The sequence below is a fragment of the Oncorhynchus mykiss genome, chromosome 9 (assembly GCF_057628025.1).
Source record: "Oncorhynchus mykiss isolate SJ-2025 chromosome 9, ASM5762802v1, whole genome shotgun sequence".
Classification (NCBI taxonomy): domain Eukaryota; kingdom Metazoa; phylum Chordata; class Actinopteri; order Salmoniformes; family Salmonidae; genus Oncorhynchus; species Oncorhynchus mykiss.
The window spans coordinates 83,716,080-83,729,812 of NC_143030.1; the positions used below are offsets into that span (position 1 = coordinate 83,716,080).

General features: G+C 48.0%; 1 protein-coding gene and 1 pseudogene across 1 annotated transcript; both read right to left on the bottom strand.

The window, feature by feature from the left end:
• Positions 1-3,768: 3,768 nt before the first annotated feature.
• LOC110531296 (uncharacterized) lies at positions 3,769-7,733 on the bottom strand. Its single transcript, XM_090185826.1, has 6 exons — positions 7,228-7,733; positions 6,548-7,081; positions 5,845-6,498; positions 5,568-5,778; positions 4,776-5,463; positions 3,769-4,524 (listed from the first exon to the last, which is right to left on the bottom strand). Exons 1-6 carry the CDS (start codon positions 7,712-7,714, stop codon positions 3,769-3,771), a joined length of 3,330 nt encoding a protein of 1,109 aa, XP_090041952.1. The 5' UTR covers positions 7,715-7,733.
• An 89-nt stretch (positions 7,734-7,822) lies between these two features.
• Positions 7,823-9,980, bottom strand: LOC149981363 (uncharacterized; annotated as a pseudogene).
• Positions 9,981-13,733: the final 3,753 nt, after the last annotated feature.

Below are 13,733 nucleotides of genomic sequence, written 5' to 3' on the forward strand. Positions count from 1 at the left end.
CATCTTCCATTGGCTACTAACTCCAATCCAATGCAGACTGACTCATCTTCCATTGGCTACTAACTCCAATCCAATGGGAGGCAAGCTTCAATCCAGGCGAGCTTCAATGTCATACAACTCTCCTTCCGTGGCCTCCAATTGCTCTTAAATACAAGTAAAACTAAATGCATGCTCTTCAACCGATCGCTGCCTGCACCTGCCCGCCCGTCCAGCATCACTACTCTGGATGGCTCTGACTTAGGATATGTGGACAACTACAAATACCTAGGTGTCTGGTTAGACTGTAAACTCTCCTTCCAGACTCATATCAAACATCTACAAACCAAAATCAAATCTACAATCGGCTTTCAATTTCGCAACAAAGCATCCTTCACTCACGTCGCCAAACTTACCCTAGTGAAACTGACTATCCTACCGATCCTCGACTTCGGCGATGTCATCTACAAAATAGCTTCTAATATTCTACTCAGCAAACTGGATGCAGTTTATCACAGTGCCATCTGTTTTGTTACTAAAGCACCATATACCACCCACCACTGCAACCTGTAGGCTCTAGTCGGCTGGCCCTCGCTACATATTCGTCGCCAGACCCACTGGCTCCAGGTCATCTAAAAGTCTATGCTAGGTAAAGCTCCGCCTTATCTCAGCTCACTGGTCACGATAACAACACCCACCCGTAGCACGCGCTCCAGCAGGTACAGTGCCTTGCGAAAGTATTCGGCCCCCTTGAACTTTCCACAGATTCTCGATTGGATTCAGGTCTGGACTTTGACTTGGCCATTCTAACACCTGGATATGTTTATTTTTGAACCATTCCATTGTAGATTTTGCTTTATGTTTTGGATCATTGTCTTGTTGGAAGACAAATCTCCGTCCCAGTCTCAGATCTTTTGCAGACTCCATCAGGTTTTCTTCCAGAATGGTCCTGTATTTGGCTCCATCCATCTTCCCATCAATTTTAACCATCTTCCCTGTCCCTGCTGAAGAAAAGCAGGCCCAAACCATGATGCTGCCACCACCATGTTTGACAGTGGGGGTGGTGTGTTCAGGGTGATGAGCTGTGTTGCTTTTACGCCAAACATAACGTTTTGCATTGTTGCCAAAAAGTTCAATTTTGGTTTCATCTGACCAGAGCACCTTCTTCCACATGTTTGGTGTGTCTCCCAGGTGGCTTGTGGCAAACTTTAAACAACACTTTTTATGGATATCTTTAAGAAATGGCTTTCTTCTTGCCACTCTTCCATAAAGGCCAGATTTGTGCAATATACGACTGATTGTTGTCCTATGGACAGAGTCTCCCACCTCAGCTGTAGATCTCTGCAGTTAATCCAGAGTGATCATGGGCCTCTTGGCTGCATCTCTGATCAGTTTTCTCCTTGTATGAGCTGAAAGTTTAGAGGGACGGCCAGGTCTTGGTAAATTTGCAGTGGTCTGATAGTCCTTCCATTTCAATATTATCGCTTGCACAGTGCTCCTTGGGATGTTTAAAGCTTGGGAAATCTTTTGTATCCAAATCCGGCTTTAAACTTCTTCACAACAGTATCTCGGACTTGCCTGGTGTGTTCCTTGTTCTTCATGATGCTCTCTGCGCTTTTAACGGACCTCTGAGACTATCACAGCGCAGGTACATTTATACGGAGACTTGATTATACACAGGTGGATTGTATTTATCATCATTAGTCATTTAGGTCAACATTGGATCATTCAGAGATCCTCACTGAACTTCTGGAGAGAGTTTGCTGCACTGAAAGTAAAGAGGCTGAATAATTTTGCACGCCCAATTTTTCAGTTTTTGATTTGTTAAAAAAGTTTGAAATATCCAATAAATGTCGTTCCACTTCATGATTGTGTCCCACTTGTTGTTGATTCTTCACAAAAAAATACAGTTTTATATCTTTATGTTTGAAGCCTGAAATGTGGCAAAAGGTCGCAAAGTTCAAGGGGGCCGAATACTTTCGCAAGGCACTGTATATCTCACTGGTCATCCCCAAAGCCAACACCTCCTTTGGCCGCATTTCCTTCCAGTTCTCTGCTGCCAGTAACTGCAACGAATTGCAAACATTTCCCTCACTAACTTTAAACATCAGCTATCTGAGCAGCTAAAGCTAAGATCGCTGTAGTTGTACATAGTCCATCTGTAAATAGCCCACCCAATCTACCTACCTCATCATATTGTTTGTATTTACCTTTCTGTTCTTTTACACACCAGTATCACTACTTACACGCCATCATCTGCTCATCATCATCTGCTCATCTTTCACTCCAGTGTTAATCTGCTAAATTGTATTTACTTTGCTACTATGGCCTATTTATTAGCATACCTCCTCATGCCATTTGCACACACTGTATATAGACCTTCTTTTTGTGTTATTGACTGTACGTTTGTTTATTCCATGTGTAACTCTGTGTTGTTGTTTCTGTTAGGTCGCAGTTGTAAATGAGAACTTGTTCTCAACTGGCCTACCTGGTTAAATAAAGGTGAAATAAATAAATAAATTGTGCCCAAGGGCTCTTAACCCTAATTGCTCCTGTAAGTCTCTCTGAATTAGAGTATTTAGTAATTGTAATCCCAATGGAACATATTTTATCTGTTACAATACTGTCGCTGGATATAGAGCAGACTAACTGGTTGGGAAAACCCCTGATGGGACAGTTGGACTTCCAGTCAGCCTCCCTCCCTCCTACTGCACCTGCAGGTAGACAAAGACAGGCAGTTGGACAGACACAAAATGGCTTTGGCATCACCCATGTGGCTGGTTTCATCCAAAACAATGTAAAGCTTGTTGAGTACCTGGAAAAGTGCAACCTAAATACAACCTAGAAATAGTGTTGATCTGATAGAGTTGATCTGGTAGAGTTGATCTGATAGCGTTGATCCGACAGTGTTGATCTGATAGAGTTGATCTGATAGAGTTGATCCGATAGTGTTGAGCTGATAGAGTTGATCTGATAGCATTGATCCGACAGTGTTGATCTGATAGAGTTGATCTGATAGAGTTGATCTGATAGTGTTGATCTGATAGAGTTGATCTGATAGAGTTGATCTGATAGTGTTGATCTGATAGAGTTGATCTGATAGAGTTGATCTGATAGAGTTGATCCGATAGTGTTGATCCGATAGTGTTGAGCTGATAGAGTTAATCTGATAGCATTGATCCGATTGCGTTGATACGACAGCATTGATCTGATAGTGTTGATCTGATACAGTTGATCTGGCAGTGTTGATCCGATAGTGTTGATCTGACAGTGTTGATCTGATAGAGTTGATCCGACAGCGCTGATCCGATAGTTTTGATCTGGTAGTGTTGATCTGGTAGTGTTGAACCGATAGTGTTGATCCGATAGTGCTGATCCGATAGTTTTGATCTGATAGTGTTGATCTGGTAGTGTTGATCTGGTAGTGGTGATCCGATAGTTTTGATCTGATAGTGTTGATCTGGTAGTGTTAATCCGACAGTGTTGATCCGACAGTGTTGATCCGATAGTGTTGATCCCACAGCGTTGATCCGATAGTGTTGATCCCACAGCGTTGATCCGATAGCGTTGATCCGGCAGTAGGAGTTGCTGTAGGAAATGCTGTAGAAGTTGCTGTATGAGTTGCTGTAGGTGTTTCTGTAGGAGATGCTTTAGGACTTGCTGTAGGAGTTGCTGTAGGAGATGCTGTAGGAGTTGCTGTAGGTTCTACTGTAGGAGCTGCTATAGGAGCTGCTGTAGAATATGCTGTAGGAGCTGCTGTAGGACATGCTGTAGGAACTGCTGTAGGAGCTGCTATAGGTGCTGATGTCTGTAGGTGCTGCTGTAGAAGCTGCTGTAGAAGATGCTGTAGGAGATGCTGTAGGAGAAGTTGTAGGAGCTGCTGTCTGTATGAGCTGCTGTGGAAGATGCTGTCTGTAGGTGTTGCTGTAGGAGCTGCTGTAGGAACTGCTGTAGGAGATGATGTAGGAGCTGCTGTAGGTGCTGCTGTCTGTAGGTGCTGCTGTAGAAGCTGCTGTAGTAGATGCTGTAGGAAATGCTGTAGGAGCTCCTGTCTGTAGGTGCTGCTGTAGGAGATGCTGTAGGAGATGCTGTAGGAGTTGCAGTAGGAGATGCTGTAGGAGTTGCTGTAGGAGTTGCTGTAGTTGCTGCTGTAGGAGATGATGTAGGACTTGCTGTAGGAGTTGCTGTAGGAGCTGCTGTAGGTGCTGCTGTCGGAGCTGCTATAGGTGCTGCTATAGAAGCTGCTGTAGAAGATGCTGTAGGAGATGCTGTAGGAGAAGTTGTAGGAGCTGCTGTCTGTATGAACTGCTGTGGAAGATGCTGTCTGTAGGTGTTGCTGTAGGAGCTGCTGTAGGAACTGCTGTAGGAGCTGATGTAGGAGCTGCTGTAGTTGCTGCTGTCTGTAAGTGCTGCTGTAGAAGCTGCTGTAGTAGATGCTGTAGGAAATGCTGTAGGAGATCCTGTCTGTAGGTGCTGCTGTAGGAGATGCTGTATGAGATGCTGTAGGAGTTGCTGTAGGAGATGCTGTAGGAGTTGCTGTAGTTGCTGCTATAGGAGATGATGTAGGACTTGCTGTAGGAGTTGCTGTAGGAGCTGCTGTAGGTGCTGCTGTCAGAGCTGCTATAGGTGCTGCTGTAGAAGCTGCTGTAGAAGCTGCTGTCGGAGGTTCTGTAGGAAATAGAGTTATGGTCATGTTCCTGACAAGTAACACTGAAACTATTAATGTCAACATTCTTTTATAAATCACCACCCATGTGTGTGTGTGTGTGTGTGTGTGTGTCCAGTCTCTCCAGTCCTACAGAGATGCTGTCTGTAGGTACTGCTGTAGGAGATGTTGTCTGAAGGTGCTGCTGAAGGAGGTGCTGTCGGAGATGCTGTAGGAGTTGCTGTAGTAGATGCTGTAGGACCTGCTGTAGGTGCTGCTGTCTGTAGGTGCTGCTGTAGATGCTGCTGTAGAAGATGCTGTAGGAGTTGCTGTAGGAGATGCTGTAGGTTCTGCTGTCGGAGCTGCTATAGGTGCTGCTATAGAAGCTGCTGTAGAAGATGCTGTAGGAGATGCTGTAGGAGAAGTTGTAGGAGCTGCTGTCTGTATGAACTGCTGTGGAAGATGCTGTCTGTAGGTGTTGCTGTAGGAGCTGCTGTAGGAACTGCTGTAGGAGCTGATGTAGGAGCTGCTGTAGTTGCTGCTGTCTGTAAGTGCTGCTGTAGAAGCTGCTGTAGTAGATGCTGTAGGAAATGCTGTAGGAGATCCTGTCTGTAGGTGCTGCTGTAGGAGATGCTGTATGAGATGCTGTAGGAGTTGCTGTAGGAGATGCTGTAGGAGTTGCTGTAGTTGCTGCTATAGGAGATGATGTAGGACTTGCTGTAGGAGTTGCTGTAGGAGCTGCTGTAGGTGCTGCTGTCAGAGCTGCTATAGGTGCTGCTGTAGAAGCTGCTGTAGAAGCTGCTGTCGGAGGTTCTGTAGGAAATAGAGTTTTGGTCATGTTCCTGACAAGTAACACTGAAACTATTAATGTCAACATTCTTTTATAAATCACCACCCATGTGTGTGTGTGTGTGTGTGTGTGTGTGTCCAGTCTCTCCAGTCCTACAGAGATGCTGTCTGTAGGTACTGCTGTAGGAGATGTTGTCTGAAGGTGCTGCTGAAGGAGGTGCTGTAGGAGATGTTGTAGGAGTTGCTGTAGTAGATGCTGTAGGACCTGCTGTAGGTGCTGCTGTCTGTAGGTGCTGCTGTAGATGCTGCTGTAGAAGATGCTGTAGGAGTTGCTGTAGGAGATGCTGTAGGTTCTGCTGTAGGAGCTGCTATAGGAGCTGCTGTAGAAGATGCTGTCTGTAGGAGCTGCTGTAGGAGATGCTGTCTGTAGGTACTGCTGTAGGATATGTTGTCTGAAGGTGCTGCTGAAGGAGCTGCTGTAGGAGATGCTGTAGGAGTTGCTGTAGGAGATGCTGTAGGTGCTGCTGTAGGAGCTGCTATAGGAGCTGCTGTAGAAGATGCTGTAGGAGATTCTGTAGGAGCTGCTGTAGGAGATGCTGTAGGAAATGCTGTAGGAGTTGCTGTAGGATATAATGTAGGAGTTGCTCTAGGTGCTTCTGTAGGAGATGCTATAGGTGCTGCTGTAGAAGCTGCTGTAGGAGCTGCTGTAGTAGATGCTGTAGGAGATGTTGTAGGAGCTGCTGTAGGAGATGCTGTAGGAGCTGCTGTAGGTGATGCTGTAGGAAATGCTGTAGGAGTTGCTGTAGGATATAATGTAGGAGTTGCTCTAGGTGCTTCTGTAGGAGATGCTATAGGTGCTGCTGTAGAAGCTGCTGTAGGAGCTGCTGTAGTAGATGCTGTAGGAGATGTTGTAGGAGCTGCTGTAGGAGATGCTGTAGGAGCTGCTGTAGGTGATGCTGTAGAAGATGCTGTAGGAGCTGTTGTAGGAGTTGCTGTAGGAGTTGCTGTAGGTGCTAATGTATGACATTCTGTAGGAGATACTGTAGGAGATGTTGTAGGAGTTGCTGTAGGAGATGCTGTAGGAGTTGCTGTAGGTGCTAATGTAGGAGATGCTGTAGGAGGTGCTGTAGGATATGCTGTAGGAGATGCTGTGGGAGCTGCTGTAGGATATGCTATAGGTGCTGCTGTAGGAGCTGCCGTAGAAGATGCTGTAGGACCTGCTGTAGGAGATGCTGTAGGAGATGCTGTAAGAGATGCTGTAGTAACTGCTGTAGAAGCTGCTATAGGTGCTGCTGTCTGTAGGTGTTGCTGTAGAAGACGCTGTAGGAGATGCTGTAGGAGATATTGTATCAGCTGTTGTCTGTAGGAGCTGCTGTATGAGCTGCTGTAGAAGATGCTGTAGGAGAGCTGTAGGAGATTCTGTAGGAGCTGCTGTAGGAGCTGCTGTTGTAGATTCTGTAGGAGTTGCTGTAGGAGATGCTGTAGTTGCTGCTGTAGGGAATGATGTAGGACTTGCTGTAGGAGATGCTCTAGGAGTTGCTGTAGGTACTGCTGTCGGAGATGCTATAGGTGATGCTGTAGAAGCTGCTGTAGGAGCTGCTGTAGGAGTTGCTGTAGGAGTTGCTGTAGAAGCTGCTGTAGAAGCTGCTATAGAAGCTGCTGTCGGCGGTTCTGTAGGAAATAGAGTTATGGTCATGTTCCTGACAGGTAACACTGAAACTATTAATGTCAACATTCTTTTATAAATCACCACCCATGTGTGTGTGTGTGTGTGTGTCCAGTCTCTCCAGTCCTACAGAGATGCTGTCTGTAGGTACTGCTGTAGGAGATGCTGTAGGTGCTGCTGTAGGAGCTGCTATAGGAGCTGCTGTAGAAGATGCTGTCTGTAGGAGCTGCTGTAGGAGATGCTGTCTGTAGGTACTGCTGTAGGAGATGTTGTCTGAAGGTGCTGCTGAAGGAGCTGCTGTAGGAGATGCTGTAGGAGTTGCTGTAGTAGATGCTGTAGGACCTGCTGTAGGTGCTGCTGTCTGTAGGTGCTGCTGTAGAAGCTGCTATAGAAGATGCTGTAGGAGCTGCTGTAGGAGATGCTGTAGGTGCTGCTGTAGGAGCTGCTATAGGAGCTGCTGTAGAAGATGCTGTAGGAGATTCTGTAGAAGCTGCTGTAGGAGATGCTGTAGGAGTTGCTGTAGGAGATGCTGTAGGAGTTGCTGTAGGTTCTACTGTAGGAGCTGCTATAGGAGCTGCTGTAGAAAATGCTGTAAGAGCTGCTGTAGGAGATGCTGTAGGATTTGATGAAGGTGACATTTGTAGGAGATGCTTTAGGACTTGCTGTAGGAGTTGCTGTAGGAGATGCTGTAGGATCTGTTATATGAGCTGCTGTAGAAGATGCTGTAGGAACTGCTGAAGGAGCTGCTATAGGTGCTGCTGTCTGTAGGTGCTGCTGTAGGAGCTGCTGTAGGAGATGCTGTAGGAGATGATGTAGAAGCTGCTGTAGAAGATGTTGTAGGAGCTGCTGTAGGTGCTGCTGTAGGAGCTGCTGTAGGAGCTGCTGTAGGAGAGGCTGTCTGTAGGTGCTGCTGTAGGAGTTGCTGTAGGAGATGCTGTAGGAGTTGCTGTAGGAGTTGCTGTAGGTGCTGCTGTAGGAGATGCTGTAGGAGATGCTGTAGGAGACGCTGTAGGAGTTGCTGTATAAGCTGCTGTAGGAGTTGCAGTCTGTAGGTGCTGCTGTAGGAGCTGCTGTAGGAGATGCTGTAGGAGTTGCTGTAGGAGATGCTGTAGGAGTTGCCTTAGGTGCTGCTGTAGGAGATGCTGTGGAGTTGCTGTAGGAGATACTGTAGGACTTGCTGTAGGAGTTGCTGTAGGAGATGCTGTAGGTACTGCTGTCTGTAGGTGCTGCTGTAGGAGATGCTGTAGGTGCTGCTGTCTGTAGGAGATGCTGTAGGTGCTGCTGTAGGAGATGCTGTAGGACTTGCTGTAGGAGTTGCTGGAGAAGCTACTGTAGGAGCTACTGTCGGCGGCTCTGTAGGAAATAGAGTTATGGTCATGTTCCTGACAGGTAACACTGAAACTATTAGGTCCTGTAGGACCTGCTGTAGGTGCTGCTGTCTGTAGGTGCTGCTGTAGAAGCTGCTGTAGAAGATGCTGTAGGAGCTGCTGTAGGAGATGCTGTAGGTGCTGCTGTAGGAGCTGCTATAGGAGCTGCTGTAGAAGATGCTGTAGGAGATTCTGTAGGAGCTGCTGTAGGAGATGCTGTAGGAGTTGCTGTAGGAGATGCTGTAGGAGTTGCTGTAGGTTCTACTGTAGGAGCTGCTATAGGAGCTGCTTTAGAATATGCTGTAGGAGCTGCTGTAGGAGATGCTGTAGGATTTGATGAAGGTGACATTTGTAGGAGATGCTTTAGGACTTGCTGTAGGAGTTGCTGTAGGAGATGCTGTAGGATCTGTTATATGAGCTGCTGTAGAAGATGCTGTAGGAACTGCTGAAGGAGCTGCTATAGGTGCTGCTGTCTGTAGGTGCTGCTGTAGGAGCTGCTGTAGGAGATGCTGTAGGAGATGATGTAGAAGCTGCTGTAGAAGATGTTGTAGGAGCTGCTGTAGGTGCTGCTGTAGGAGCTGCTGTAGGAGCTGCTGTAGGATAGGCTGTCTGTAGGTGCTGCTGTAGGAGTTGCTGTAGGAGATGCTGTAGGAGTTGCTGTAGGAGTTGCTGTAGGTGCTGCTGTAGGAGATGCTGTAGGAGATGCTGTAGGAGATGCTGTAGGAGTTGCTGTATAAGCTGCTGTAGGAGTTGCAGTCTGTAGGTGCTGCTGTAGGAGCTGCTGTAGGAGTTGCTGTAGGAGATGCTGTAGGAGTTGCCTTAGGTGCTGCTGTAGGAGATGCTGTGGAGTTGCTGTAGGAGATACTGTAGGACTTGCTGTAGGAGTTGCTGTAGGAGATGCTGTAGGTACTGCTGTCTGTAGGTGCTGCTGTAGGAGATGCTGTAGGTGCTGCTGTCTGTAGGAGATGCTGTAGGTGCTGCTGTAGGAGATGCTGTAGGACTTGCTGTAGGAGTTGCTGTAGAAGCTGCTGTAGGAGCTGCTGTAGGACTTGCTGTAGGAGTTGCTGTCTGTAGGAGATGCTGTAGGTGCTGCTGTAGGAGATGCTGTAGGAGTTGCTGTAGAAGCTGCTGTAGAAGCTGCTGTAGGAGCTGCTGTAGGACTTGCTGTAGGAGGTGCTGTAGGAGTTGCTGTAGGAGCTGCTGTAGGTGCTGCTGTCAGAGCTGCTATAGGTGCTGCTGTCTGTAGGTGCTGCTGTAGGAGATGCTGTAGGTGCTGCTGTCTGTAGGAGATGCTGTAGGAGATGCTGTAGATGCTGCTGTCTGTAGGAGATGCTGTAGGTGCTGCTGTAGGAGATGCTGTAGGAGTTGCTGTAGAAGCTGCTGTAGAAGCTGCTGTAGGAGCTGCTGTAGGACTTGCTGTAGGAGTTGCTGTAGGAGTTGCTGTAGGTGCTGCTGTCAGAGCTGCTATAGGTGCTGCTGTAGAAGCTGCTGTAGAAGCTGCTGTCGGAGGTTCTGTAGGAAATAGAGTTATGGTCATGTTCCTGACAGGTAACACTGAAACTATTAATGTCAACATTCTTTTATAAATCACCACCCATGTGTGTGTGTGTGTGTGTGTGTGTGTGTGTGTGTGTGTGTGTGTGTGTGTGTGTGTGTGTGTGTGTGTGTGTGTGTGTGTGTGTGTGTGTGTGTGTGTGTGTGTGTGTGTGTGTGTGTGTGTGTGTGTGTGTCCAGTCTCTCTGTGTGTTACGTCTGAATCATAGTAGTGGATAACGGTCAGTCAGACAGGTGAGAGAGAAACCACCTAGTTTGAATATCACTAAAGGGATTCAAAAACTAAACATCAGTTAACACACACACACACACACACACACACACACACACACACACACAGTTGTTATGTTTGAAAGGTCATAACCCTGCAACCCAGGTGTGGTGGGTTTACAGTTTGTGTGTGTGTGTGTGTGTGTGTGTGTGTGTGTGTGTGTGTGTGTGTGTGTGTGTGTGTGTGTGTGTGTGTGTGTGTGTGTGTGTGTGTGTGTGTGTGACTACAGTTAGAGTGACGCCTCTGTATTATTGTGGTCTCTCTGTAGGCAAATCAGGTAAACACACATCAGGGGGTTCCCCCAAACAACACAAAGACACATTCACACACCCTACTCTACCATATAGAATACACCTAGTAACTGGGAGGGGGTGGGAGGGGGACAGACACATTCACACACCCTACTCTACCATATAGAGCACACCTAGTAACTGGGAAGGGGACAGACACATTCACACACTCTACTCTACCATATAGAATACACCTAGTAACTGGGAAGGAGACAGACACATTCACACACCATACTCTACCATATAGAGTACACTTAGTAACTGGGAAGGGGACAGACACATTCACACACCATACTCTACCATATAGAGTACACCTGGTAACTGGGAGGAGGAGAGACACATTCACACACCCTACTCTACCATATAGAGTACACCTACGGTAGTAACTGGGAGGGGGAGGGAGGGGGACAGACACATTCACACACCCTACTCTACCATATAGAGCACACCTAGTAACTGGGAGGGGGAGGGAGGGGGACAGACACATTCACACACCCTACTCTACCATATAGAGCACACCTAGTAACTGGAAGGGGGAGGGGAGGATAAGTGGGAAGATCAGTCAAGCTGTGTGTCTGACAGGTACTGTACAGTACAGGTAGGTGATGGGAAGTTCTGCCAACATTTCTGGAAAGTTTCTCTCTCAGAGCAGCAAATCTGGTTTTTCCACTACACTAAGCAGCCAGCAGTAAGACAACAGGACTATCTGATGACAACAGGACTAACTGATGACAACAGGACGAACTGATGACAACAGGACTAACTGATGACAACAGGACTATCTGTTGACAGCAGGACTATCTGTTGACAGCAGGACTATCTGACGACAACAGGACTATCTGATGACACCAGGACTAACTGATGACAACAGGACTATCTGATGACAACAGCTTGGAAATGCTGAATGACATCTCCAAGACTACTTATTGAGAACAAACCACATTTTGGTAAATGAAAACTATACCTGTTAAAGATTTACAAAGGCACTGTGTGTGTTTCTAAAGACCTGTTATCACACAGTCACACTGTTCAAGCTGTTTGCTCTGTACACACACACATACACACACGCAAGAGTACGCACACACACACAGGCCCCGTACTCCAGATGGTCATGCTATCACACTCAGGGGCAAATCACTGGTCGTATTGTCTCAGCTGCCATGTGCTGTTGGGGCTAATGACCGCACCTTAAGAATCTCCCACACTCTAATACACACCTTGATGTTTCTTTCAAACATTGATTTCTTGTTTAGCAAACACACACCTTTGTATTACATCTCAGTTCAATCAATTTCAATCAAACAACCCCCCCTATAACCCACAGCTTCACCCCCCCCCCTATAAACCACAGCTTCACCCCCCCTATAAACCACAGCTTCACCCCCCCCCCCTATAAACCACAGCTTCACCCCCCCTATAAACCACACCTTCACCCCCCCCTATAACCCACACCTTCACCCCCCCCTATAAACCACAGCTTCACCCCCCCCCTATAACCCACACCTTCACCCCCGCCCCCCTATAAACCACAGCTTCACCCCCCCTATAAACCACAGCTTCACCCCCCCCCCCTATAACCCACAGCTTCACCCCCCCTATAACCCACACCTTCACCCCCCCCTATAACCCACAGCTTCACCCCCCCCTATAAACCACAGCCTCACCCCCCCCTATAACCCACAGCTTCACCCCCCCCTATAACCCACAGCTTCACCCCCCCTTTAAACCACAGCCTCACCCCCCCCCCCCCTATAACCCACAGCTTCACCCCCCCCCCTATAACCCACACCTTCACCCCCCCCCTATAACCCACACCTTCACCCCCCCCCCTATAAACCACAGCTTCACCCCCCCCCTATAAACCACAGCTTCAACACCCCTATAAACCACAGCTTCAACCCCCCCTATAAACCACACCTTCACCCCCCCCCCCCCCCCCCTATAAACCACACCTTCACCCCCCCCCCCCCTATAAACCACAGCTTCACCCCCCCCCCTATAAACCACAGCTTCACCCCCCCTCAGAGAGGAGAGGAGGAAAAGAGGAGGTCCCAACTAAAAACTGCCAACCAGTTAAGCCATGAACAGCTCAGAGCCTCGTCACGTAAAGCCTTGAGCCTCAGAGCCTCGTCACGTACGGCCATGAACACCTCAGAGCCTCGTCACGTAAAGCCATGAACACCTCAGAGCCTCGTCACGTAAAGCCATGAACACCTCAGAGCCTCGTCACATAAAGCTGTGAACACCTCAGAGCCTTGTCACGTAAAGCCATGAACACCTCAGAGCCTCAGAGCTTCATCACATAAAGCCTTGAGCCTCAGAGCCTCGTCACGTAAAGCCATGAACACCTCAGAGCTTCGTCACATAAAGCTGTGAACACCTCAGAGCCTTGTCACGTAAAGCCATGAACACCTCAGAGCCTCAGAGCTTCATCACATAAAGCCATGAACACCTCAGAGCCTCGTCACGTAAAGCCATGAACACCTCAGAGCCTCAGAGCCTCGTCACGTAAAGCCATGAACACCTCAGAGCCTCGTCACGTAAAGCCATGAACACCTCAGAGCCTCGTCACGTAAAGCCATGAACACCTCAGAGCCTCGTCACGTAAAGCCATGAACACCTCAGAGCCTCGTCACGTAAAGCCCTGAACACCTCAGAGCCTCGTCACATAAAGCCATGAACACCTCAGAGCCTCGTCACGTAAAGCCATGAACACCTCAGAGCCTCGTCACGTAAAGCCATGAACACCTCAGAGCCTCGTCACGTAAAGCCATGAACACCTCAGAGCCTCGTCACATAAAGCCATGAACACCTCAGAGTCTCAGCGCCTCATCACGTAAAGCCATGAACACCTCAGAGCCTCGTCACGTAAAGCCATGAACACCTCAGAGCCTCAGAGCCTCGTCACGTAAAGCCATGAACACCTCAGAGCCTCAGAGCCTCAGAGCCTCGTCACATAAAGCCATGAACACCTCAGAGCCTCAGAGCCTCATCACATAAAGCCATGAACACCTCAGAGCCTCATTACGTAAAGCCATGAACACCTCAGAGCCTCGTCACGTAAAGCCATGAACACCTCAGAGCCTCATTACGTAAAGCCATGAACACCTCAGAGCCTCGTCACGTAAAGCCATGAACACCTCAGAGCCTCAGAGCCTCAGAGCCTCGTCACATA

What these genes read in the sequence shown, in the direction of transcription:
- LOC110531296 (XM_090185826.1), bottom strand. Translation starts at nt 7,714, where the DNA reads ATGTCACCTTCATCAAATCCTACAGCATCTCCTACAGCAGCTCTTACA. An exon ending in TACCTACAGACAGCATCTCT is followed by an intron (nt 5,464 to 5,567) that starts GTAGGACTGGAG and finishes GTTACTTGTCAG; the next exon opens with GAACATGACCAAAACTCTAT. An exon ending in TACCTACAGACAGCATCTCT is followed by an intron (nt 4,525 to 4,775) that starts GTAGGACTGGAG and finishes CATCTCCTATAG; the next exon opens with CAGCAACTACAGCAACTCCT.